General features: G+C 51.8%; 2 protein-coding genes across 2 annotated transcripts in view; both read right to left on the minus strand.

The window, feature by feature from the left end:
* Positions 1–10,362, minus strand: part of LOC136115863 (dynein axonemal heavy chain 9-like) — a 28,219-nt gene extending 17,857 nt beyond the window's left edge. The window contains exons 1-6 of the mRNA XM_071799836.1: positions 10,283–10,362; positions 9,190–9,303; positions 7,294–7,362; positions 6,220–6,346; positions 4,076–4,331; positions 1,994–2,235 (exon numbers count right to left, since the gene is read on the minus strand). Coding sequence (XP_071655937.1) covers positions 1,994–2,235; positions 4,076–4,331; positions 6,220–6,346; positions 7,294–7,362; positions 9,190–9,281 — 786 coding nt within the window. The 5' untranslated portion in view covers positions 9,282–9,303; positions 10,283–10,362. The remainder of the gene's footprint in view (positions 1–1,993; positions 2,236–4,075; positions 4,332–6,219; positions 6,347–7,293; positions 7,363–9,189; positions 9,304–10,282) is intronic.
* Positions 10,363–18,859: 8,497 nt separating this feature from the next.
* LOC139825443 (dynein axonemal heavy chain 11-like) lies at positions 18,860–25,209 on the minus strand. Its single transcript, XM_071799822.1, has 4 exons — positions 24,813–25,209; positions 20,527–20,723; positions 19,715–19,873; positions 18,860–18,964 (listed from the first exon to the last, which is right to left on the minus strand). Exons 1-4 carry the CDS (start codon positions 25,158–25,160, stop codon positions 18,913–18,915), a joined length of 756 nt encoding a protein of 251 aa, XP_071655923.1. The 5' UTR covers positions 25,161–25,209; the 3' UTR covers positions 18,860–18,912.
* Positions 25,210–25,729: the final 520 nt, after the last annotated feature.

Below are 25,729 nucleotides of genomic sequence, written 5' to 3' on the forward strand. Positions count from 1 at the left end.
AACACAGGCACGGGCTCAAAAAAAACGTAAGGTCCAGCTTGCAGTCTGCTGCCAGGGGTTCAAAGCTGGCTGTATTTCATCTCTGGGGACACAGGAGAGGGTGCCATTCCCAGTGGCATGGCAGCTTGGCACACATGAGATCATAGAATCATTCTGGTTGGAAGAGACCCTCAAGATCATCGAATCCAACCATAACCTAACTCCACCACTAACCCATGTCCCTAAGAACCCCATCTGTACATTTGTTAACACCTCCAGGGATGTGACTCCACCACTGCTCTGGGCAGCCTATTCCAAAGCTTCACAATCCTCTCTGTGAATTATTTTTTCCTAATATCCAATCTGAACTTTCCTTGGTGCAACTTGAGGCCACTTCCTCTCATCCTATCTCTTACTACTTGGGAGAAGAGACCAACCCCCTCCATGCTCCAACCTCCTTTCAGACAGTTGCAGAGAGCAAGAAGGTCTGGCCTCAGCCTCCTCAAGATAGAGTGGCATTGCCAATTGGGCTTGAGTCAACCCAGAGTTGCTGCTCCCCAACTTTACACATCAACGCTGAGTGATTAAACTGTTAACAGAGCAAGCCAGGGCTCTGGTGCCTTGCAGACTCACCTCCACATTTTGCTGACACAAGAGAAAGGGGAACTTCACAGGACTGAACACTATGGGAATGCCCATTTGAAAGCACCACCCCCTCTTCACCGTCCCATGCCCTTGTATTTGACAATGCCCCTTGTCACTGGTGTTCTACTGAACCTTTACTCCAGAGGCCTCATCCTGGTGCAAAAGGGCAATGCAAGCCAGCATCTCACTGTCCTGCCTGTGCTTGTGGGTGCACGTACCCAAACTCTCTGTGCTCTTCTCTCAGCAGCCTCAAGACTCACCTGCTCAAAAGAAGACCTGAACACCCAAGGGAAACACAGCAGACCAGCTCTTGGCCCCTTTGCTGCTGTTCCTCCAGGTTTGACCAGCACAGCAGGACAGAGGCATGGGGACATCCTATTTTGGGCCACGGTGCCTTTCCCTCCCCAGGACCTTCATGCTGCTTTGCAGTTGGTCCTGCCCTGTGAGCCACCAGAGCAGCGGTGCCAGCCCTTCTGCCTTGGCCACAGCCCCATGTTCTCTCCGGTCAATTTAGGAAGTGTTCCCATCTTTTGGGTGTAGCTGGAGGTGGTTGAGCCTGTCACAGCTGTAGCAGCAGGACAACGTGGGCATAGTAAAATCCTCGCCGTGGGTTCAGAGGGTACAGAAGTGGGTCAGAAGCCCAAGGCTGAGTGCAGACAGTGAAGTAAGGTGAGCAACAAGGGCTCAGTGTCCCAGAGAGGGTCAGCCCAGTCTCTCCAGAGTCCAAGGCCAGATGGTGACCCTCAGGAGTGGGCTGGACCTAAAATCCATCTGCCTTCCAGCCAAGGTGCTGTCCCTGACACGCTAAAACCTCTGGGCAGGTGAGGCGCAGAGATTTGGGCTTTCTCCTGCTCTGCAAAGAGGACTCTCAGCTCTGGCAAAGCCACTGGAAAAAACCCAGGGTTCAGACAGCAGCTTTTTTCTTGTTACTCAGCTTCTCCCTGGACTGACAGCGTCACCTCCTGCTCCCACAGAGGAACAACAAGCCTAAAGCAGAAAGGTCAGCCACAGCCAGCTGCCTCTCCATTTTAAGGTGAATATTTCGGAGGAGTTTTTCCTCTGAGCAGGATCCCAAAGCCTGATGCACGACTCCCCTCTAGTGGCTTCACAAGAACCAGGACTGGGAGCCAGACTGGGCTGCATCGGCTCCCACTCCTGCTCCAAACTCGGTGCCTGGTCAGCAGCCCCGCACACTCAGCTGTACCAGCTCACCCATCAAAGTATTCCTTAATCAACAACAGGTAAGTTTTTCAAATGAGTTAAGGGAGTTAATTTTAAGGTGAAGCAGCTCTGGACATTTTCACCAGAGCGGAGAGACACCCAGAGCCTATGAAGAGTCAACAAACCCCTGGAGAAGGTCCCCCCTCACCTTCACCAGCAGATGAATCCTCTGCCCTGACTCTCGGACAAGGCTGTAACGCCGTTCCAGGCGGTCCTGACAGTCCTCCAGGCTCAGCAGCGATTCTCTTTTACAATCTCTTCTCACAAATATGGGCGACGCCCACGATCCCACGATGGTCTGGATCTCCTCAACATTGTTTTTGGCTTTCTGTATCCTCTGCTCGAGGTCATGGACATCATCCATCACCATGGAGATGTGATCCCAGACACCTGGTAAAAAATGAGATGATTGACTACTTTTTTTCAGAGCTGCATGGCCAAGCTCTTGTGCACTCTCCATAAGACTTTTCCCCCACGGTTTCATGTATTTCTCACCCATCATTAACACAAGAGACTTACCACCTCAACCAAAAGAGTCACTTCTAGCTCCCTCCTACCCCAACAATCCATGGTACAGCTGCAGCCTCTGTTTTCTGCCAGGAGCACCAGCACCGTGGGGACGTCTGACACTTCCCCCTTTCCCGTACCCAGATTTAATCTGCTACCAGAGAGAGAACAAGGACAACAGGCTGAGTGTTCCTGCCACTGTCACTAGAGCAGGGACCCACAGCCCCACAAACACAGGCTGTGACAGCCCAAGGTACCAGCGAGGGCTGCATTTAGATTCAGGGAACTTCATCTGCAGGAAAGTCCCTTCATCTTTGTTGTGCAATGGAGAAAGAGTTTTTCAGCATGAGGAATTCTGCTTTGCAAGTTCCCAAGGGAGGACACTTGTTCCTGTTCATACCACAAGCCTGATGACAGAAATATATATTCCAACAGCGAGCAGTTTGCTTTCACCAAGAGGAAACAAATTGTCTTCCTCCATTCTGCTTTGCAGTTAAAACTGATCAAGCAAGAACACTGGTTAAATCATCCCAAAGTCACGGTGCACAAACCTCACCACTAACCACAGTATTTCATCTGGCTGGAAAGGATAACGAGGTGGCCCTGGCCCCCACCGGGAGAAGTCTGTCCCAAGCCAGATGGCTGGGCCAAGGGGTCCCAGTCCCTGCACAACTCAGGGAGAAAGCAGTGCCTTGGGGACACAGGGACATGACCACACAGTGGGTCACTTTGGCTGGCACGGGCAGGGAGCAGACTCTTCAACCCCAGCCTTGCCAGCTCTCACAAACCCCAATCTTGCCGTTTCCTCAGCATCACTGCTTACAGGGCAGCCTCTCTTCCCCAAAAGCCCAGAGGGAAGCTGAAGGGATCAGGATCCTGTCCCCAGCCCAAGCAGATCAAGGTAAGATGGGAAGGAGCAGGCAGGCTGGGGGCTGCCCTTTGTCTCCCCAGTGCTGGCTCTGCTGGAGAGTCCCCTGCCCTGCTGTGAACTGTCACTGGGAACCAGGTGATGGAGGCTGGGGACATGGGAGGAATCTGATGAGACCCAAGTGAGCAGGTTAACCATGAGCAATGTGCCCTGTGGCCAAGAAGGTTGATGGTACCTGGGCTGCGTGAGTAGGAGTGTGGCCAGCAGGTCGAGGGAGGTGAATCCTCCCCCTCTGCTCTGCACTCGTGAGGCCCCATCTGAGTGGTGTGTCCAGTTCTGGGCACCCCAGTTTAAGAAGGACAAGGAATTACTGGGGAGAGCCCAGCGGTGGCTACCAAGATGCTGAGGGGTCTAGAGCATTTTTCTTCTGAGGAAAGGCTGAGAGAGCTGGGGCTGTTGAGCTGGAGAAGAGAAGCTGAGAGGGATCTGATCAATGGGATCAATATCTCAGGGTGGCTGTCAGAGGATGGACCAGACTCTGTTCAGTGGTGCCCAGCACCAGGGTGAGGGGCAACGGGTACAGACTGAAACACAGGAGGCTCCATCTGAACATGAGCAGAAACTTGTTTGCTGGGAGGTGCCAGAGCCTGGCCCAGGCTGCCCAGAGCGGGTGTGGAGTCTCCTTCTCTGAGACATTGAAACCCGCCTGGACCCACCTGTGTGATCTGCTCTGTGACCCTGCGTGAGCAGGGGGGTTGGACTGGGAGATCTCCAGAGGTCTCTTCAGCCCTCACCAGTCTGGGATTCTGTGAAATCCTGTACGGCCTCTTTTGCCCTAACACAGAGCTAGCTCACCCTCCATCTTCCAGTTGAGTGTTTCTTCTGCCTTCTTCAGCTTCAAGTTAATATCCCACAGCTGCTCCTGTATGAGAGGGTATTCGACCTCCAGGACTGTCTTCAGGACCTTGTTGTATCTGTTCACCATCAGCTCCAAGTTGGCCGCCAGCTGCCGGTATGACTCCTTGGAGGAACAGATTTCTGCTGCCGTGGGTGGGATGGCTCCCAGGCGGCTGCCAGACAGGTAGCTCAGCTCCCTCAGCACCGACACCAGCTGCAGAAACAAGGCAGAGAGCTGAATGTGAGACAATCCTCCCCATTCACCTGGTAGACACCCTCCCGTCAATTCTGGGGATCTTAGGGGGTTCCTGCTGTTTTATTCACAAAGCAGTACGCTCTGAGAAGGGCCTGGACACCTCCTAGTCCAGACCATCTCCCTCCCATTGATCTTTGCCTCTGATTTGCTTCCCAATCAAAGACATATAGCTCTGTTAACTACCCAGCCAGCAAACCCTGTGCAGCCTCTAAAAGCCATGATGATCTCTGGTCTTCTCAGCTATCCTCATCAATACAGTCTTTCAGCAATACTGTGCCTGCAGGAGGAGGCACAACCAAAAGCATCTTTGAGTTGTGATGGAACGGGATTGAGTGGGTTATTAAACTATAAACCCAAGTAGAAGTGAGTCCCTGCAACAAACGGAGCAGCAAGGTCTTCCAACGCAATATATCACTTCTAAGACAAAAAAAAAAAATCTTTGCTCAGTTTAGTGGCTTGTGAGAGGGAAAATGCTCCTGAAACGGCACATTTTGGCTGGGTGACAGAAATTCAGTATATTGTATGGGCAATGGCAGGGGTGAGGAGTATCTACAATACTAAAGTGACTATGTCCACAATGACAAGAAGAGGAAAGAAAGACGGAGCGCAGAAGGGTGAAGGGAGCAGTTTGAGGAGGTGGATGGAAGAGGATGGGATGGGAGGAAGGGAAAAGCAGGGGATTGAGGGAGCAGGAGGCCAAGTGAGATAGAACCAAACTCCCCTCCCTTTTATGCACTGGAATGTCTGAGACATCCCCACCATGGTGTCAAGGATGTCTTACCCTCTTTCCCTCTCCTCCATGGAAGGTGAGCTCTGGAAGATTCTTTAATGTTGAAGGGTTGCAAATACATCCTCCCTTTAGGCAAAATGAGGTGCTCCTATCTGCTCTGAAGGGCATGAAGGGGCTGCTAAGCAGGCACCTGAGGACATGAGGCAGTCCTCAGTACGGAAAGCTGAGAGCAGCGCAGAAGCACTCAGAGACTGGAGCTGAGAACATGCTCAGCACGTCACAGGCTCCAAACCCTGGCACCAGGGTGAAGGGTGGAAAACATCCCCTGGGGCCATTTGCTTCCCACCTTAGCAAGGAGATTCCAAGGAGCTGGACAAATCCTTTGTCTGAGAGCCAAGCTGGAATGAGCTCTGGAACCTCAACACTTTTCTCTAACAGCAGCAAGTCCCAGGGAAAGGGGGAAGTGTTTGATGTTTTCCCAGGCCCCTGAGATTCAGCACCTCCGCAGCAAATGGCATTTCACATTTGAGAGGCCCCAGCTCTCATCAGGCCCCAGAACCTTTGAATCCACCTCTGCACTCTGCTGGCTTGGACCCTGCCTCTGCTTTGGGCAGGGGGATGGTCAGGCCTCCCTGTGCTGGAGAGGGCAGCCCTAGGGAACAGAGACCTACTGGAAGCCTCCTGCACCACAATTAAGGAAATCCAACAGCCACAACACTGAAGTAACAAAACAAACCTTTCCTGGGATTTTTATACCCTTTCAGGAAGCTCAGATTTCAGGTAAACATTACACGAACCCACGTCTGTAGGATGATGCTCCTACGCTCCCCACACCAGCGTCAAACCAACCTGCTCTGGAGATGTTGACACCAGTTAACATCTGGCTACTCACAGACTTTCTGGCTTTAATTACAATCTGCGCTGCTTAAACTGTAATCCTGATATTTTACCAGGAGACAGAGCCCACAAAGGGGATGGTTAATTCATGTCACCCATAACAGATGCTCCAGGGACCTCAGCAGAACAGATCTAGTAGCGATCCCACCAGACTTGCCATGCACGGTGGGGCACAGCTTGGAGACGTGCCCTCCAGCAGACAGGAAAGCTAGTTCTTACCTGGGGATCAAAATTAACTGTGATCAGTTTGGTTTCTGGATCTCGCCGGATAAGCGGTTGAGTAAGGTTGTACTGTGATTTTTCAGAGACTGTCTGGGACCAGTCTGCATAGAGCTTCTCCTGATACCTGCCGAAAAACAAACAAACAAATTAAAACATCCACCACGTAGCTGCCAAGCCCGCACACCAAGACATATAACCAAATAAAAGCCAAGTCCACTTCTGAGGGCTGAAGAACATCAAGGAATATTTAAAACCCACCCACACCACCTCCATAAAGATCTTGGCTTCAAAGACAAACACCTGAAAACCAGTGACAGCATCAAGTCAGGAAAACAAAGATCCCCCAAGTACCATTCTTAGCAGAGGATTCAAATTTGGGGACAAACATTCAAAAGCTCAGAGCAATCAGTTCAGTTTTAGCATCAAACATTAAGATATTAAGTGAGGTGCAACGAATCCCACTCCCACTTGTGGAACACACACATTACAGCCACGGTAAGTACACTGTGAATGGGCACAAGTGGATTGAGACTTCTGGTCAGCTCAGGTTTTCTACCACAGCATCTCCTACATCCAAAAGAATCTCGTTCCAACATTTCTGCTGGGCTGCACAGCCCCTGTCCCTCCCATGCAAACTCCTCATTTCAAGATATCACAGAAAGACTGTGGTGTGTAGCAAAGGATTCCTCCTCCTCTCTCATCACAAAATTCCTTCTGGCTTAGAAAGAGACATTCTCAGGCCCTGGGCTTGCAAATGTGCTGAAAGGTGGTTTAGAGAAGGAGAAGGAAATGGCCTCAAGTTGCACCAGGGGAGGTTCAGACTGGATATTAGGAAACATTTCTTCCCCAAAGGGCTGTCGGGCATTGGAACAGGCTGCGAGGGCAGTGGTGGAGTCACCATCCCTGGAGGGGTGGACAGACGTGGAGACGAGGTTCTCAGGGACACGGGGCAGTGCCAGGGTTGTGTTAATGGATGGACATGAGGGTCTCTTCCAACCAAAACAATTCTATGATTCTATAAGGTTTGGCTTTTTTTCATATAGTTACAGTCATGCCTGAGCCACCACTTACCTGTCGAGCAGCTGGATCATTTCTTCATACTTCTCTATCACCCTTCTTCCTTCAGCAGAGTCCAAGCAGCTGGTGGCACAACAGACAAGCTCAGCGTTACATTTAGCCCTGTGAGGCTGCAGTCTCTATTTACCCCTTCCCAAAACCACCCACCACCTTGCAGGCAGAGCCTGGCTGGGGATCTTACATTCCAACCCCACCATATCGCCCAAAACCATTTCACTGCACAAAAGCTCTCCAAGCCCCAGTGCGCCCTTTTGCGGGTGTTTGCATGGCAACTGGCAAATGAGAACCACGTCCTGGGGGAAGAACAAGGGCCCAGAGCTGCTGGAGGAACACTGGTCTCCGTAACATACTCAATGCTCCGGTGTTTGCACAGAGCAGGGCAACCTCTGCTCACCAGCCACCACTTTCTGAGGTCAAAGAGGCACAGAAAGAAGCAGAGTGTGGCTCCCGGCAGATGAAGCTCTTGGCGGTGCCCAATTCATGCCCCTCAAACCGAAGAGCAAAGGTGTCCCAGAGTGCGGGAGGCAGAGCCCTGGCCACGCTGCCAGGGCTGTACAGCCCAGGGAACAGCAGGCCAGAGGAATTCTTATCATGCTGTCTTTTCCCCACTGTTTCATCTACAATATCCAAGTTTTCCTCAAGATGGTTGTTGATTTTGGAGGACATATTGACAAAACCTGAATTAACTTAACCAAAAGCTGGAAAAAAGGAGCGCCTGAGCAGTCACCGCTGGGCAAGTGCTGAGAAACCTGCTGGAAGTAAACAAGTCCTCTGAGCAAATCCAAGTAAATCCCAGCAAAACCACTTTTGTTTCTCCTTTTTAATCCTTTTTCCCTTTCAACAGCATCATGTCACCACCGTTGCAGAGCATGTTATTAACTACTCTAAACAGAGGACAGAAAATCAGTGTGAAATGCAGATCTGGGTCCTTCATGGTGGACAAAAATTTGCCATTTAGGTTCAAATCAGACATGATAACTTGGGCTCTGTGCTGGGAACAGCCCAAGAGTTTGTTTCATTGCACCAATGTCTTTGCTGCTGCAGAATAACTGTGCACTTAAAGACACTTAATGGCAAGATACAGTGAGAGAAGGTTACAAACATGGTACAGTGACGGTCAAGTTATTTTGGTCAAGTACATTAAAAAAGTGGATCCATTTACACAGAATCCTGACCAGCACACGTGAAGCCATTCCTGTGAGCTACCAGGTGCAGTCCCTAGAACATCCTCAGTTGTCATAAGTCCAACACCGCCTTGCTTACGGAGCTCTTAAATGTTGTCTCATGTGGTGCCAGCTGTGAGTATGAGGCCATACTTCCCTGACACCATCCGTTATAACAAGCATTTGGGTGATAAATATACCAGCATTGGTTTCTTTCCTTGATCTTGGGAGATGGCTCCTTTGTTTAACGCTGAGAAAGTTTTCTTCTGCCCAACAAAATGCTCGTCTGCTCCCCAACATGCAAACCCAGCTCCATCGATCCATCTCAGCTGAGTCCAGCCCAGCACTTCTCTGCTATTCACAGTTTGGATGATGCCAGAACCAGGACTTGCAGCTGAGGAGGTCCTGGAGAACATGCTGAGTGGGATTGCAGCAGGAAAGGTTCTGATACCTCTTTCAATTGCAACCCGGGAACTATGTCTGAAAGCTGAATAGCCCACTGTGCCTCTTAATCGCTTCAAAACAAATCCAGTTAATGAGTTTCTTAAAAAAAATAATGATCACAAGGAAGCTGAAAAGCACCAGTGCAACCACTTCACACCTCTTTGACTAAGAATTATTTCAGCTATAACCATGGGATAATGTTCACCACAGAAAGAAAATCAGATTGATTACAGAGAAGATAGCAAGGTGGTCATAAAGCAACTTAGCTGGAACAGACACGCACAGATGTGGGATGTGCCTGAAGTGATCAAACGGCACCTGGATTCGCGCTCGCAGCTCCTGCGCCCAGCGCAGCGCTCCAGCCACCGGCGGCATGTTCTTGTGCACAGGGGGGATCCTGGGGAGGGCACATTGGAACAGCATTGGACTGAACACTGCACTTGTAACCCCAAAGATGCAACAACAGAACCTCATTTGCAGAAAACTGCTCTGATTTCCCAGCTTCCTTCCTTAAATCCAACATCTGCCACACTGATGTAGGTCTGTGACCAAGGCGAGTGCCTCTGGATCTTGAATAAGGAGCTGAGATCGAACGAGAAGCCCAGACTATGTCCAAACCTGAGCTGATGTGAGGTGTCCCTTGCCTGGGACACATTCCCCGCCCCTCACAAACACTGACATAGGGATTTCTGACCAGGAGTTACTTCTGTCCATCTTATCTAACAGCCACAGAACAATAACCACAAATTCACAGCAAATGATTCTCTCCATGATTCTCTCCAGTCCAGGACTTGTCTCGTTCCAGTATGATCTTTCTGAGGCAAGTAAATAGGTTATTGTTCAAAATGACACACTTGAATCCTCATAATCTGATAGAAATCCACCCATTCCCCCCTGTGCCAACAGTCACGGGGAATAATAAACTTGGAAAAGGCTGATTAAACCCTTGGTTACAAAGTCCCACTCGCATACTTTGCATTTTAAGCATTGTAAGGGAAACAAAATAAATTCATTCTGAGGAGCACATGAGTGGGTTTGCAGGTCCCATGGGGTGTTGGAGGCAGCACACAAATGTGGAGAGAAACCTCCTGTCACAGCCTCGCTGGGAGAAAAGCTCAGCATGTGTCTCCATTCCCAGTCACATATCATGCATACACATTTGAAAAAGGGTATTTTTACTCCTAACCAATTATTTGCTTTAATACTAAGAACAGAGCTTTCCCAGGCATTTCCATTGCCACTAGGAGCTACAGAGGCTGAAAACATCTGCAATTTGTAAAGTTTTGGGTTCCTTAGAAAAATAAATCATTTCCCCCCCAAATTAATCTCAATCAAACTCCCTGTAAAACCCATTTTACTCAGCACGTTCTACCTACCGAGCTTCAGCTCTGCCTGGATGTGCCGGGAGTAGATCAGCCTGGCGTGGTCCAGGGCCCTGCTGAACATGCTGATGAGGACGGAGTATTTGCCAGCAGCATCTGCAGCGACTACCGGTCGCTCCAAAAGGCTCCCGAACATGTCCAGCAGCTGTTGGGGTGAACACGCAGGAAAAGAAGAGGGGAAAAATTTACAACCCCGACTCCTGCAGAGAGATCAGCTGGGACCTTCCTCCCCAGCCCAGATGCTTCAATACTGTCCGCACCGATGGGCACTTTGGAAAAAGGAAATTTGCTCCCTTTGTTACGGGGCCTCTCAGACTTTCTCTGGGGTTGGACCACATTCCAACTGTTGTTCTTCAAATGCTTCAAGATTTTCTATTTTTTTCAAAAAACTTACAAAGATAAACACTGTCACTTGCTAAAGTCTTTTCTACAAATGCTTATATTGATTTTTTTAAAAAAATACCATTTATTATTTCTGCAAGATAGATTAATTGATAAATAAACCAGCTTTGTTTCTAGAAAACCTGTTTCCAAAACTGAAACAGATCCATGTATTAATAATATTAACAAATTGATACTAACAATATCAATTCTCACCAGGAAATCCTAGAAAAAGCATGATTTCCCCCAACTTGCAGAGAGAGACACAAATATATCTCCTGGCATCCAAAAGCTTTGTGAGGGACCCACCAGCCTGAGCATCCCAAACCAAGAGCAGCCCAAAAGCTACAAGTCCCACTGTCCCACCAGCAAACACCAGCCCCATGTGCCTGTGGCTCCAGCACTGCCTGGTCTCCTCAGCGTGATTCTCACCGAGCCGGGTGCCCTGATTTCCCTTTTAGGGAAGAGCAAGGGAGCGATAAACAAACCTTGAAGGCGTGGTCCAAGTTGGAGGCGTCATCAAAAGCCTGGATGAAAATGGTGCCCAGCCGACGGTCCATGTCTTCTACTTTCTGCTGGAAACCAAAGGCATCCTGCTCAAAGTCCTGCACAAAGGCAAAACACAAGCTGTGAGGCTGCAAGATGGCACTAGGAAGGTACCTGTAACTCCTCGATCCAGAGATGCCCTCTCTTATTCACCGTGAACTAAGCCACTCCTCTGGCCAATCTTCAGCCATCGCAACGTGGCAAAGTCCTCACGAAGCTTGAGAACATTTCTGTGCTGTCCCATGGCTGAGATGTTGGCCCTTTCTCTGGGAGGGACCCTTTGGTCCTGAGGGCTTTCCACAGCCCACATGGCACTATCTTCAGCCTACAGGCAAGATGGACTATTTCCACACCCTCTCCCCCACCACTTGGCCTGAAGACCACACCATCATCCAGAAAACCCACGGATGCACCTGCTGAGTCCCAAATCCAACCTACTTTCAAGTCAAAACAAGCCTGTGGTTCCATGGTGAGCTGGTTGTGAGTGAGGCCGTTTCAAAACACTCGCACAGGTTGCCCAGAGAGGCTGTGGAGTCTCCACACTTGGACATAGGTAATCTTGGAGATATTTCACCTGACCAGTCACAGTCCTGCTCTAGCTGAGCCTGCTTTGAGCAGGGAAGGTGGACTGGGTGATCTCCAGAGGTCCTTTTCAAACTCAACAGTACTGGGTTTCTGTAATTTCCATCATCTTCTTGCACTGCTTTTCTTGCTTCAATTGTAATAAATCCTTTGAACTTCAAGAGTAACATCTATATTTGTTTTCCTACACGTAAAAGAGTCCAAATCAAAGACTGAACTTGACAGTCCGTGACAGTCCTTCTGTTCTAGCTTGGACAAAACCACTAAAAATGAGGTCATGTGTCTCTTTTCCAAAGGACAAAGTGCAAGGAAATAGCTTTTACTATTGCTACTGCTGAGCTCCAGCAGATCCAGATGCCATGTTTTAGCTAAAAAAAACGGCTCCAGCAGTGGCAGAGGGTGCAAAACTAGAGCACTGAAAGAACAAACATGACTCAGAGTCACACAAATGGCCATGGGGTCACCAAACCCAAGCCACCTCCTGCAGAGCCACTGTCACCTCTCCTCTGTGCCTGCCCTGCTGAAGGAGGGGTGCTATGGAGCAAGCAGCTTTCCAGCAAGAAACACTGGGGACGTGCCACCCCCTGCAGAGATGTACTGGGAGCTGCAGGAAGCAAAGCACGAGCCACCCATCCCCACACCAGGCAGGTCCCAGAGGGCTGGGAATATTCCTTTAATTAAAGCACTACTGATAATAAAATAGAGCATCCTTGAATTCTGAGAGCCCCAGATGCCATGTGTTCATCTAGGCAGGAGCGAACACATCCCAGAGATGATCTGAGTTGGCCCTCATCAGGCAAACTACCTTGTTTTTCCAAAACTAAGACAGAGTCTTATATTAATTTTTGCTGCAAAAGATGCTTACTTTTTTACATGTATAGCTGCCTGGACCCTATTTAAATTGACTTTTTTATGAACTGTAACTAGGGCTAATTTTTTGAATAGGGTTCATATTTCAAGCATCCTGAAAAATCATGCTATAGCTTGTTTTTGGGGTAGGTCTTATTTTTGGGGAAACATGGTAAATACCAAGAGCAGGAAAGCAAAGAGATGTGGGTGTTGGTATAGCTCTTATACCTCAGCAAGCACCATGTACAGCAAAAGCTTGTGCATAACTCATGGAAATCCCAGTTTCCCAGCTGCACTGATCTAAGGTGCTGATCTAGCAAGATATGTTAGATACAGACGTGCAAGAAGTCCCAAATCTCTGCAGGAAAGGCCAGCGGCTCCCTGTTCCCTCCAGTACCAGATCAGATCATAATGAAAGGAGGAAAGAGCTGGGAAGAAGATAGCAGGAAACTGCTGCTTTGGAAACATGCACATGTTCCTGATGTTCCCGCAAACTGGTCCCACCTACCGTGTTGGTCAGGTCAAGACAGTCATAGGTTCGCTCTGAAAACACCTTGTATGCCTCCTGGAATTCCTCATACATGTCCAGGACCTGCTGGCCCAGGGTCTTCCCTTTAATCCCACTGAATTCAATTTTCTCCAGCTTCATCAAGTCCAAGGAAGTTGCCAGGAGATCCTTCAAAGTCAACGGAGGGAGACACAGGTCATGATGTTGACAAAAGAAGATGACAACAGTTGTCACGACAGAGTTGCACTTGCTGAGGGACCTTCCCAAGCACAGCGCTGGTGCTCAGGCTGGGTGGCAGGGATGGGAAGGGGGGAGCCTGATCTGCCTGTCCTGAGCATCAGTGGCTGCTCATAACACGTCCCTGCCCAGTGAGACCTGCTGCAGCCACTAGAAATACCATGACAACTGTAAAATCGCTTTTAAGTGTATTTAAAGGACAGATCCAAAGCAGGATATGAGACTCTTATATGTCATCCAGCATAGCTAAGAATCCCAATTTTATAGGTATTAACCAAGGACAGATTTCTAATATTTACAGGTACCCAAACTGTCCAAAGCTCCTGCGCAGTCAAACCTCCACGTGTCCAAGTGGGTGTTGCAGCACCTGCCCCGCTGGCCCTCTCTGCTGAGGTGGCACACGGGTCCTTCCCTTCCCTTCCCATCCTCTGCAGCCTGGCAGTGTCACCTCTTGGGAAAATGTCCCGCTCCCCCAGTGGTGGTGGCAGCACTGGGCAGCTCTGCTGCCATCCCACCTCATCTGTCTCCCTAGGTAGGGCCAAGTAAGGGCTGGTTGAACATCCATTGTCTCAGAGGACCAGGAGAAATGTGCACAGGAATGTACTGGTGGCCACTCTCTGCTTGCACTTGTCCTGGGGCCACCCGAGCAGGGCAGCAGGTTTTACCACAGACACGTAATATGAAACAGGGCAACGAACCAAAGGAAAGGGATCCTTCCCTCTTCACGTGCTCATGGGCTACCCATGCACCAGTGTAACTGCAGCTTTTATGAAAATTCGAAAACAAATGCACATATGCATTCATATTCACTTCGACACACCAGCACATCCGCTTGAACAAATACCTAGTAAGGCAAAAAAATAATGTGGAAATACCAGTTGTCCCTTGCTTTGTCTTGCAAGGTTGCTTGAAATGAAGTGATGAGGGGAAATTGAGACGGAGAGGGATGCAGCAGTTTTCCTCATTAACAGGCTGGTGTGCACTATGCTTTTAATTATTGTTTTACAGCTCACTCCGCAGGCTCTCCCTCTGACTCCAGATACTGCAGCTTCTACTGTCCCTGGAGTGTGGGACAGCCACGGAAGGAGGAAACAGACACTGGTCAAAACGCACAGTGCCCCAGCTCAAAACCTCCCCACTGGCTTTTGTCTGCAGCCCATATCCACAGTGTGCCCATGGCATCCATGGAATCCCAGCAGTCAGTGCCCCAGAGCCTTTACAGGGTCCCAGTAAACCTGTCACCAACACTGTCCTCATGATAACCTGCAGTTATTCCTGTGTCTATTTATATTCCTCTCTACACTGACCAGCATAATTTGGTTTATTTCACATCAAACCCTACTGGAAACCATCATTATGAATACTTTTAAAATAGGCACCAGTCATGACAGTTTTCAACATAGTTAATTAAGGAACACATAAAAGTATATGGCACATTTAAAGCAGTAAAACTGCAAACACCAGCAACCTGTACACTGGCCATCCAACCCTACACACTGAGAACGCAGCAACAATCAACAAAGAAATTCATTTGGGATGTGTGTGGAGAGCAGATGAATGTGTGTGGTTAGCCACGTGAGAGATAACAGGTACATGCAAGGTCTGTACAAGAGGTACATACAGTATCTGTATAAGAGGTATATACAGTGTCTGTATAACAGGTACATATGGTGTCTGTATGTCTGTGGTCTCCAGACACAGCCATGTGGTAAGGAGAGCATAGGGAGCTCCCACATTCACACTCAGACCTGCTCTCTGCAGAACATCTCCTGTGGCTCAAGGAGCCCTTGGCCACACTGGGAGCTCAGGGATGACACCCCAATGTCCCTGCCTCAGGTGACAGATCTGGCAAACAGGGACACCCCTGAGCCACAGCACCCCAGTTTGATGGACTATGAGGATGCGAAGGGACAACCTGGTGAGGAACGTGTCCCTGCTCCTCCCCAGGCCCACGTGGCACAGCCAAGGGGATCCTGCCATCTGGCCTCTCCAAGACAGGCAGGACCCAGCTCTAGGGTGTCGTAGAATCATAGAACCATTTCAGTTGGAAGAGACCCTTAAGATCATTGAGTCCAACCATAACCTAAATCTGTCTCTGATGGCACCAGGAGACCTGGGAGATTACATTGCTTTATTTACAGCTGTGCAAACCACACCTCCAGTAATCCTCCTTCTCTTGCCCCAACAGGAGCAAGGAGTCCAACGGGACTCCTGAGAGCAAAAAACACACCTATCAACCTGACCAGCTTACATATGCACTGAGCAGGACATAGTAAAACACAGTCTGAGACTCGCTGTAACAGGAGACCTAACAGCAAAAGAGTGGCCCCATTCCCTGGTATCAGGTGAAGCTATAGAAAGGAAAGATGCCAGCAAGTGATCTCCTGGCTACAGAGTTCTCCTGACGGTTTGCAATGTTTTTCAAGACCAGAGTCTCACCTCCACCATCTCCAGTCTCTTCAGGAAGGTGTCCAGCCTCGCAAACACCATCGTGGAGCTGAAGTCCCACTCCCTCACTTCTTGGCCTGGTTCATAATACATGTGCAGTTTTTCCCTTCTCTCCTCAAATGCCTCTTTGAACATGTTCAGGATACCGAGCACCATTCGCACCTTGCCCAGGCTCTCCTCCATGTCCCCTTTCAGAAGGTCTTCTGGAGACAGGTACACCAGGGCCTGGAAGAGCAAAATCACACCTGAGAGGTCACTTCTGCCATCATGGAAAACAAGGACTTCTTGTGTTGAACACATTTGAACCCGTTTATTAAGTTAAATGTTGCCTAAAGAATCACTTTTCCAGGGAAGGACAATAGGAAGAAGGGGAGAGGGGACACAGGGGACTGCAAACACAGGCATCACAGCCACAGACCTGCTCAATGAGAAGGTTGCAGATCTCCTGGAGCAGCACCACTATCCGCACGGGCATGTTGTAGTGCTTGGAGGTGACCCAGATCAAACACACCACGTGGAGCAGGGGGAGCAGGAAAGGCTTCCCCTCGCTGAACTCAACCCTCTCTACGTCTTCCAAGCGGCGCTTGAGGGGTGTCAGGTGCAGGTGAACGTCCTGAGCTTCGGTCAAAGCTGTGTTGAGAGACGTGAGAAGCGGTAAGAACCACCCAGCTGCGGTGTGCTGGGTTCCCAGCTAGGTGCTGGCCTCACCACATGGAAAAGTGCCTGGGAAAAGAAACTGTCCTGACAAGCACTGAGCACCCTCAGCCACCTGTGTGCTGCAGGTCACTCACTCGTGAACATCACTCACCTGCGGCAGTAACCAGAACAGAAATAAGCTGATGTGATGGCAGGGGACAGGGAGCTGGGACAGGGCTTCGTGGAGAGCCTGAGTCCACAACTGCTAAAAAGTCACACGGAATTTGCCCAACAGCACCAAAAATACAGTGCTGCCATGGCTGTGAGCCATGGCCTTGCTGTACAGCACGACAGGCTGTACAGCCTTGGCCTGAGCCCTTTTTAGCTCAGTTTTGGCTCAAGCAACTCCTTGTCCAGTGGGCAGATGACGACGGCCCCACTAGTCCTGACTGTAATAGAAAACCTGTCAACAGTAAAGCAACTGATGTCTGACTCGTCGAAAGCTTTAGCTTAGCTCTGTACAGCTGTGTGGTTTTACCCTGAAGAATTACCCCAGAGCGCAAGCATTAATAAAACCAGATCGTTGTGCAATTAAACCTGTGGACCAACAAGAAGTGACAGAAGTGCTTGAATGCATGCAAAAATAACCCCTAAGGCCCAAGACCAAGGAAGAAGAGACTCCCACTATCAGCATCACCCTCCCAGCAAGTCCACCAACAGCAGCCACACCAGTACAATGCCAGGGAAAGGGGCAGAGACTTAAAAGCAGGTGCACACAAATCTGAACTGCGCTGTAATGGAAATTAACAATTATAGTCCAAATTATCCAATTAGGGTTAGTATCGCTGTAGCCGGATTAAAACCAAATATTTGTTGTATTTTGATTAAACCCTTAAAGTATTAATTAGTTTAACAATGAACCCTTGGCTCCTTATATAAGGGGTGTTTCTCCAGCCCATTTAAACTGCACAATGCAGAGTGTGACACAGATCCTTAAGAGATTCAATGTTTGCACGTGAAGTGGTGAAGAACAGTGTTTTCTGCCAGCACGTGCACAGCTAACACAGTCTAGATGGTTTCATTGTGCCAGAGAGCAGCTGGGTTGGACATGGATGTCCAGCTGTGTTGGTCTGCAGGGACAGACCAGCAGGACTACACTGTTTTTCACTACAGACAGGGATTTGCAATATTTCCTTGGGCTGCGCTCAACTCCCCTAAGCAAAGCAAAGCAAGGAAATTCGGGCTGCAGTGGCCAAAGCCTGAGAAGCAGCGCTCTAACAAAGCAGTCTTAGGTACAAGATCTGTCCTCTTAGTCTGAACTCCCATTCCTGCATAATAACACCAGAGGAGCTGGTGGAAGTTGAGGTGAGTCCTGTTAGAGTAATGCAAACACTTTATTACAGCAGAATAAATTCCCAAACCCATTCACCCTGAACTTTGGCAAGAGTCTGGCTCAACAGACCAGCGATGGAGCTTGTCCCAGCCTGGAAACAAAAGCCTAGACTCAAGCACAAGCAGCCCAGTCTCAATTCACAAACTAGAAAGATTTGGCTTGAAATCAGTCACACCAGGCCATGAAGAAAGGCCAGAAGCCAGCACTGTGATAAAGTTGCCCCAGCATCTCACCTGCCTCAACATCCATTAGCATGGTTTTGAAGGCTGGGATGTAGCTGCTCTCAACTCTCTCCAGCAGCTCCATCATGTTCCTGACCTTCCTCGTTGTCAGCTGGTTGTAAATGCATTCCAGGTCATCACACCTACAGCAACCGAGACACAGAATCACAGAATCAGTTGGTTGGAAGAGACCCTCAAGATCATCGAGTCCAACCATAACCTAACCCCTGGCACTGCCCCGTGTCCCTGAGAATGTCATCTCTGTGACTGTTCAACCCCTCCAGGAATGGTGACTCCACCACTGCCCTGGGCAGCCTGTTCCAATGCTTCACAACCCCTTCTGGGAAGAAATGTTTCCTAATATCCAACCTCAGCCTCCCCTGGCGCAACTTGAGGCCGTTTCCTCTCATCCTGGCGCTTGTTCCTGGGGAGCAGAGCCCGACCCCCCCTGGCTCCAAGCTCCTTTCAGGCAGTGCAGAGATCAGAAGGTCTCCCCTCAGCTCCTGTTCTCCAGCTGAACCCCCCAGGTCCCTCAGCCACTCCCATCACACTTGTGCTCCAGTCCCTCACCAGCTCTATTCCCTTCTCTCAACTCACTCCACTACCTCAAGGTCTTTCTTGGCCTGGGGGGCCCAAAACTGATTTGAGGTTTGGCTTCCCCAGCGCTGAGTACAGTGGGACAGTCATTGCCCTGGGCCTGCTGGCCACACTGTTCTTGATGCACACCAGGATGCTGGTGGCCATGTTACCCACCTACACTGGGCCATCAGCTGTCCCCCAACATCATCTGTTTCCCCTGGGCCTGATTCAGGGCTTCCTCCAGCTACACATGGACTGTGGAAATGGGAGCAAGCTGCATGAGGCACAGACAAACCCTACAGGACAGAAAGTGCTGAGTTCAGCATGACAGCAGCTCTGCTACTGACAGAACATCGCTGAAAAAAAGCCATCGTGTTTCTGCAGGCATTAGCAACAGCTCTCCAGCCAGCAGGGCTTTGCCCCGAGTCAGCCTGAACCAGTACAGCACAAAGGTTTTCAAAGGGCAGGAGGAAATACCACTCCCAGGCTCCTGAGCATCTAAAGCCCCTCTGGCCCTGACAGATGAACAGCAGCCAGCTGAGATGCACCATTTCCAGACAGCCCCCAGCAGGTGTCCACCAGCAATTACTCCTGTGGATGGCTCCTAGTGAACAGTGACGAAAGAGTGCCCAGAGCGGGTGTGGAGTCTCCTTCTCTGAGACATTCGAACCCGCCTGGACCCACCTGTGTGATCTGCTCTGTGACCCTGCGTGAGCAGGGCTTGGACTGGGGGATCTGCAGAGGTCCCTTCAGCCCAACCAGCCTGGGATCCTGTAAAGGGCATTTCTGAAAAAAGTCCCTTGAGGTGTAGCCCCTGTGGTGGGGCTAAGTTAAAACACAGCCAGCTGCCCAGTGACCTCCCAGGCACTTTGCAGATCATGATGATTTTCTGTGCGGGAGCAATTTTCCTTAGTTGAAGCCTACATGAACCCCAAGTGGCCTGTTCTTCTCAACTCATGGAATTAGCAGCTCCACCACCAGCACTCTCCCTCTACACAAAACCAGCACCACAGGGCACCATGCACTGGCCAGGCTGCTCTGGGTACCTGTTCTTCCAGAACTCCAGCTCCACCTTCGGGTTCGGATTGCTGCCTTGCAGGAGAGGCTCTGAAGACTCTTTCTTCAGTGCCTCCTGGATCTGGTGGCTCCAGTCTATGATGGCCGACTCCATGGCATACACCAGAGATTTATCTATCCGTTCCATGCTGTAGTAAACAGAGTACGTGATTAACTTTGTTGATGTGCATTGCTCAGTTGGATCTACTTCCAATGGCCGTGTGGGCAGCTGGATTTTACAGGGTTTCACATTTCAAAACCACAAAACAATCAAACCCCATAAGATTTTGTCACTGGTTTAATATAGGAATTACACTCTGGAGAAAATGGCTGAACGTCTGCAGCAGTGTGGGCAACAACACTGTTCATAAAGTGAATGGTGGAAATGAAGAGCCAGTCGCCACCTCTCTGCACAGCCAGTCATTGTCACATCAGATCCATTCAGGTTCAGGATCTGACCTGGAGACTCACACATCCAGCAAGATTCTCTCTCCCCATACCATTCTCCCTCAAAATATTCTACATCCCTGCAGTCATTAACTCACTTAATTCAGCAAGAAACACCACCAAGTGGGCTGGGAAGCTGAGGACAGGTCACCCCACTGCCTTGGAAGCAGTAACTTCTCACAAAATCCCACCCGCACCACGTCCTGTCTGAGGAGTGATTCATTCCACTGCACCCACACATCTCCTGGGGTTCCACAGGGGCACGCACGCAGCCCAGACACGATGACAACTTGATGTACAAACGCATCTGCTTCTCTGGACCTTCCAGAACCTGTTATTTTGGGGTGGTACTCACGATTTCTCATTTTCCAGATCAATGTCCTCAATTCCCTCTGAGCCAGCTGGGAGAGGCAGCAAGGTCTTGCCGTCTACTTGGCCAACAACTGTGAAAATGGTACTTTTGAGGTTGTGGACATGACGCACGATGTCTTGTGACACCACTTGTGGCCAGCCCTGATGGTTCTTCTTGTTCGTTAGGATGGGCACGATCACCTACAGCGGGAGTCACGGAAGACCAATGGAGAAAAAAGTGCAGCAGGAGACGGACGGGCCACCAGGCTCTGAGGTCTGTGCTTGGCCAAGCCTGGAGACCCATATTCATTGCTGTCTCAAGCAGTTCCCATGTGAAATAGAGGCAGCTGATGATGAATGGGCATCTCTACAGGCCCACTTTATACAGCAGAACACCCTTTTCCCCAAATCCAAGCAGCCAAGGAGGGTGGAAGCCAGTAGGCAAAGTGAGCAGCCCCATCCCCAGGCTCTCCCAGCCTTTCAAGCCCGCAACTGGAGATGGCCCCATGGGCTGCTGTCCCTTGCCCTCACAACTGTCCCCGGTGCTTGGTCCCCATGTCCCTGCCCATGGGCACAGCCGTCAGGCTGCCCTTTGAGCCTGCCAGGGCTGGGCTGAGCTCAGTGTGCTGCAAGGGAAGGTCTGCTGGTACCCCCTGGGATACACTGGTGGTGAGGGTCCCCCAGGTCCCAGCTGCAGCCCACCAAACAGGAGCTTTGCCTTTATCAGCACTTTTACTGACCCGGCAGCATGGGGTTGTGGGGCTGGTCGGGGTTTGCCCAGATTTGAGCTGCTTTTGGCTTGTTTGAGCTGTGACAGCAACACCGTGTCTGTCACCTATCCTGGCTGGCTCTGCACTGGGACCAGCCTGTGGCAACAGCCTAACAAAGCCAGGTTGTCCCTAGTGACAAACAACAGCCCTTTGTGTTACTGGACTCAGGGTGGGGGTAGGGGAGGGGGGGGAGGTGACTAAAGGCATAAAAATAGCTGCAAATGGACATAAAATTGAAACGGAATAAAGCAGCTCAGCACCTCCATGGTGCTGTCCCAGGATGCTGAAGACTCTTTGGAACTGTGGCTGGCTCTGTAGACCCGAAGAAGACCCGACCAGCCACCTTCGTGCCCAGGGAGCCGTGGGAAGGGGGAGCACAACCCCAGGGAACACACGGGCAGGTGCTGACGAGTTCACCTTCAGCAGTTTTAGCTGCATTATTAGCAAGATGTGTCTCTATTACTTAAAGCATGTGGACTGCTAATGCCAGTGATGTTGTAACCAGGCAAATGATAGCCGTTCATTTTCTTTCTGACTGTTAAAATGATAACTGGACTCAGGATGAAGCCCCAGCCCACAGAGCAGGTGTGTTCCCTTCGGCACCGCAGGAGTGAAGCAACAAGTGGACAAGGTCACCAGCTGTGACCCCTCACTGAATAAAGACAAAGTGTGGGCAGAGGAACACACGACCCCAACCCCAGGAAATTCAAGACCTTTTTCACCTTCACGCAGACCCACCCCATCTGCCTGACCCAGCACCACCGCTGCTTTTGCCTTCAAGTGAAGCTTGAGAGGAAAATAGGATGAGAACCAGGCACAATCTGCTCCCTGCAGAAATACTGCATGTCTGCACAGGGGAGAGCAAAGCCTGCAAACACGCAGCTGGGACGCACAATCCCGGCTCCCAAAGGCATCCAGAAAACAGGATTTAACAGGATCTGCCAAAGTGTTCCTACCCCACCATCTACCCATAGCAGACGGTGCTTGCAATGCTATTGGCCAGCCGTGATGCAAAACCACTGTTTGTGCAGACTTCGCAAGACCACGGGGCTCATCAAAACAAAAGCTACCCGTATAAATAATGTGTTTTCTCACAAAACCAGGATAACCAGTCTGGCAGCCTGCTCTTGGGAATCCAATCTATCAGTCACCATCTTAATATACCAAACATCATGATCAGAGCTTCTCAAATCCAGCAGCTCCTCTGCTTTCCCATTACAGCCTCATTCCTGAGACTTCTCCCGGTGAGGAGCCATCAGGAATAAACCGAAACAACATTGTCTAGTTCAGGCTAATAACACAGCAAAGCAAAAGCACTCGAACCTCTTGACGATCTCTTTAAGAAAACATCAGCCCACCTGAGATAACCCGACACTGAGCTACAGGAGGCTCCTGAACATCACAAAACACTTTTTCACTATGAGAGTAATCGAGCACTGGCCCAGGTTGCTCAAAGAGGTTGTGAAGTCTCCATCCTTAGAGATAATGAAGAGCTACCTGGACATGGCCCTGGGCAACTGGCTCTGGATGGCCCTGCTTGAGCAGGGGTTTGGAGTAGGTGACCTGCAGATGTCCCCTCCAGCACCTGTGGGTACATCAGTCCCACAAGGACCCCACTGATAGACAGAGCTGATGTGGATCAGCATTCAGGTGGTTTATATGAGTTCTAAAGCCGTCCATGGTACTGCAAAGGGCAGAGTTAAGGGTACAAGTGCATCAGCAGAGAAGGGAGGGAGGCCAAGGAGCCTGTCTGTAGGAGGGGACACCTTCCCCGCTGCCATGTGCGAGGGGCACCCGGTACTCATGGGTGCCAGGGCTCCCTCTGCACCTCCGGGGCTGCCCAGGCCTCACAGGATCCCAGCCTGGTTAGGTTGAAGGGATCTCTGCAGATCCCCCAGTCCAAGCCCTGCTCACGCAGGGTCACAGAGCAGATCACACAGGTGGGTCTAGGCGAGTTTCAATGTCTCAGAGAAGGAGACTCCACACCCGCCCTGGGCAGCCTGGGCCAGGCTCTGCCATCTCCCAGCAAACAAATTTCTCCTCCTGTTGAGCCTGCCCCCGTGGCCCCTCATCCTCACCTCCTCCACGAGGGCGGCAAAGTGCCGCAGGGCATCGGCGGGCAGGTCCCCGCAGAGCAGCTCCCCGGGGCCGGCGCCGGGGGCCCGCAGGAAGAACAGCCCCTTGCGGCGGGCGGCGGGGGGCGGCGGGGGCGGCCCCAGCTCCAGCTCCCCGGCCGGGCCCCGCCAGAGCAGCAGCGCCGGCCCCGCCGGCCCCGCCAGGAAGCTCCGCAGCAGCGGCCCCGCCGCCTCCCCGCCTGCCCAGCGCTCCCAGCGCTCCGCCGGCACCCCCAGCCCCCGCGCCGCGCACCGGCACAGCCGCTCGGCGCCGGGCACCGGCTCCACCGCCTGCTCCATCCGGCCGGCACCGGCGGGTGTTTGCGGGGAAGAGCCGCGTTGCCCGGGGGAAGGGACACTGCGAGGAGCCGGGGGCGGGCCGGGGCGGGACCCAGCTCGCCTGGGAGACGCAGCTGCCCCGGGCAACCACGGGTATCAACACAAGCTGGGGATGGAGGGCCTGAGAGCAGCCCTGCGAAGGACTTGGGGGTGCTGGGGGATGCTCCCTCTGGGGGGGGTCTGGATACCACTGGATCCACCTGGGCACCCCCAAAGTGGCTTTTTAGCACTTATTTTTCTCCTGAAAAAGCAAACACAGTGGGGCTTTCTCCCATCCTGCCCCATGGAACCCCACTCAGACCACACCAGTGCTTGGTTGCCCATCACCATTTATTGCAGCTGTTGCCTGCTCAGCGCCCAGGGCAGTGGGACCGGGCCCGAGACCCCCATCCTGCCCGGCTGTCAGGGAGTGATTCACTGCGGGGGGTGGAAACTGGGGATCCCGTACCCCTATATATATGCTAAACCAAATTATTCGGTTGCAAGCAGTGGTTGAAATAATAAGCAACCAGACGGCTGAGGCACCGAATCTCATAGCGAGACAATTGTCTCAGACCAGAGCTGCAGTGTACCAAAATCAGGGAGCGTGAGATTGGCTTTTAGCTGAAGAGAGGGGGGCGTCTGTGGGAAACTGAACACTTCGGAGTGTTGTTTGGAAAGAGATAACGATGGGGAAGCCATAATGAAAATAGCAGAGGAGATAAAACGCGTTGCACATGTACCAGTACAGAAGTGGAATTCTATACTTACTAGCCATTGGTGGGGTAACTTATTTGGGGGAGCCTGGTGGAAGAAAATAGGCTTCATGATAGTATGTGCATTTCTGGGTTTACTGTTTGTGCCACGTACGACCCCGTGCTTTGTTCAGTTAATACATTCAGTAGTCCAAGTCCTCCCCACCCCCCGCCAGCGAGTTCGCCTCCCCCCCGGGAAGCCGGGGCGTCCCTGCCGGCTCCGTGCCCGGGGTGGACGGGGGTGGACGGCGGGGGGGGGTGGACGGGGGCGGGGGGGGCACGCGGGCGTCCCGCGGTTTCTCAGCCCCGCTGTCGGAGGCCTAACCCCCTCACCTGCCCGTGCTGCCGCCTCCCGCGCTTCTTCCTCGGTGGCTCGCTCGCTCGGTCCCTCGGCCCGCTGCCCGCCCCGGCCGCGGGCTGAAGAAGAAACCGACCCCGCCAGCGGCTTTGCCTCCCCCCGGGGAGGCATAGAGACACCGCGTCCCCGTCCCCGTCCCCCCGTCCCGGCCCGCCTGCCTCCCTGCCTACCCGCGCGCGGGGTTCCTCGGCCGATCGGCAAGACGCTCCCGCGCTGGCCTCCCCGCGACCGCCCGCCCGACGGGCTTGACTCCGAGCGACTGACCGTTGGGCACCTGGCGGGGGGCAGGGGGCCGGTTGCCGGGCGGCGGGGAGAGCGCGCATGCGCGGCGCGCGCAGTTGCCGACCCCCTCCGGCCCTTCCCGCGGGTGGGCCGGAGGGGGCGGGGGGCAAGGCGAGGGCGGGAGAGACCGCGCTTTGGGGTGCGGGCGGGGCGGGGGGTGTTTGTGCTCGCCGTGCAGTCTGAGCCGGAACACGAAGTGAAATTATACGGCGGCGGCGGCGGCGGCGGCAGGTGCGGGTGGGGGGCACGACGACAGCACCACGACCCCGCCGCCCCTGCCGAAATAAACCCCCACCAAAAAAAAAAAAAACACCGCCACGAAACCCGCATCCCCACGCCACGCGCGAGCCCCGAAACTCCAGACACGGACTCGCCGAGCGTGTGCACGGATCGCGAGGGTCGAAAAGCTCGACTCGTAGAGTCGCGTACGCTGTCCCGCAGCCACCCGCGAGAGGCTCGCTCGGTCGCGTCCAGCTCCTGTCCCTGCGTAGGACCAACCGCCCCGCCGTTCCGGTTCAGTCCTTGCCCGCCGGTCCCACTTACTTAGACTAAGCCTAAAATGCACAGATCTCTCCATAAGGATGGGTTTTATACTCTACTTCCACAATCT

This window comes from Patagioenas fasciata, chromosome 28 (assembly GCF_037038585.1).
Source record: "Patagioenas fasciata isolate bPatFas1 chromosome 28, bPatFas1.hap1, whole genome shotgun sequence".
Lineage (NCBI taxonomy): Eukaryota > Metazoa > Chordata > Aves > Columbiformes > Columbidae > Patagioenas > Patagioenas fasciata.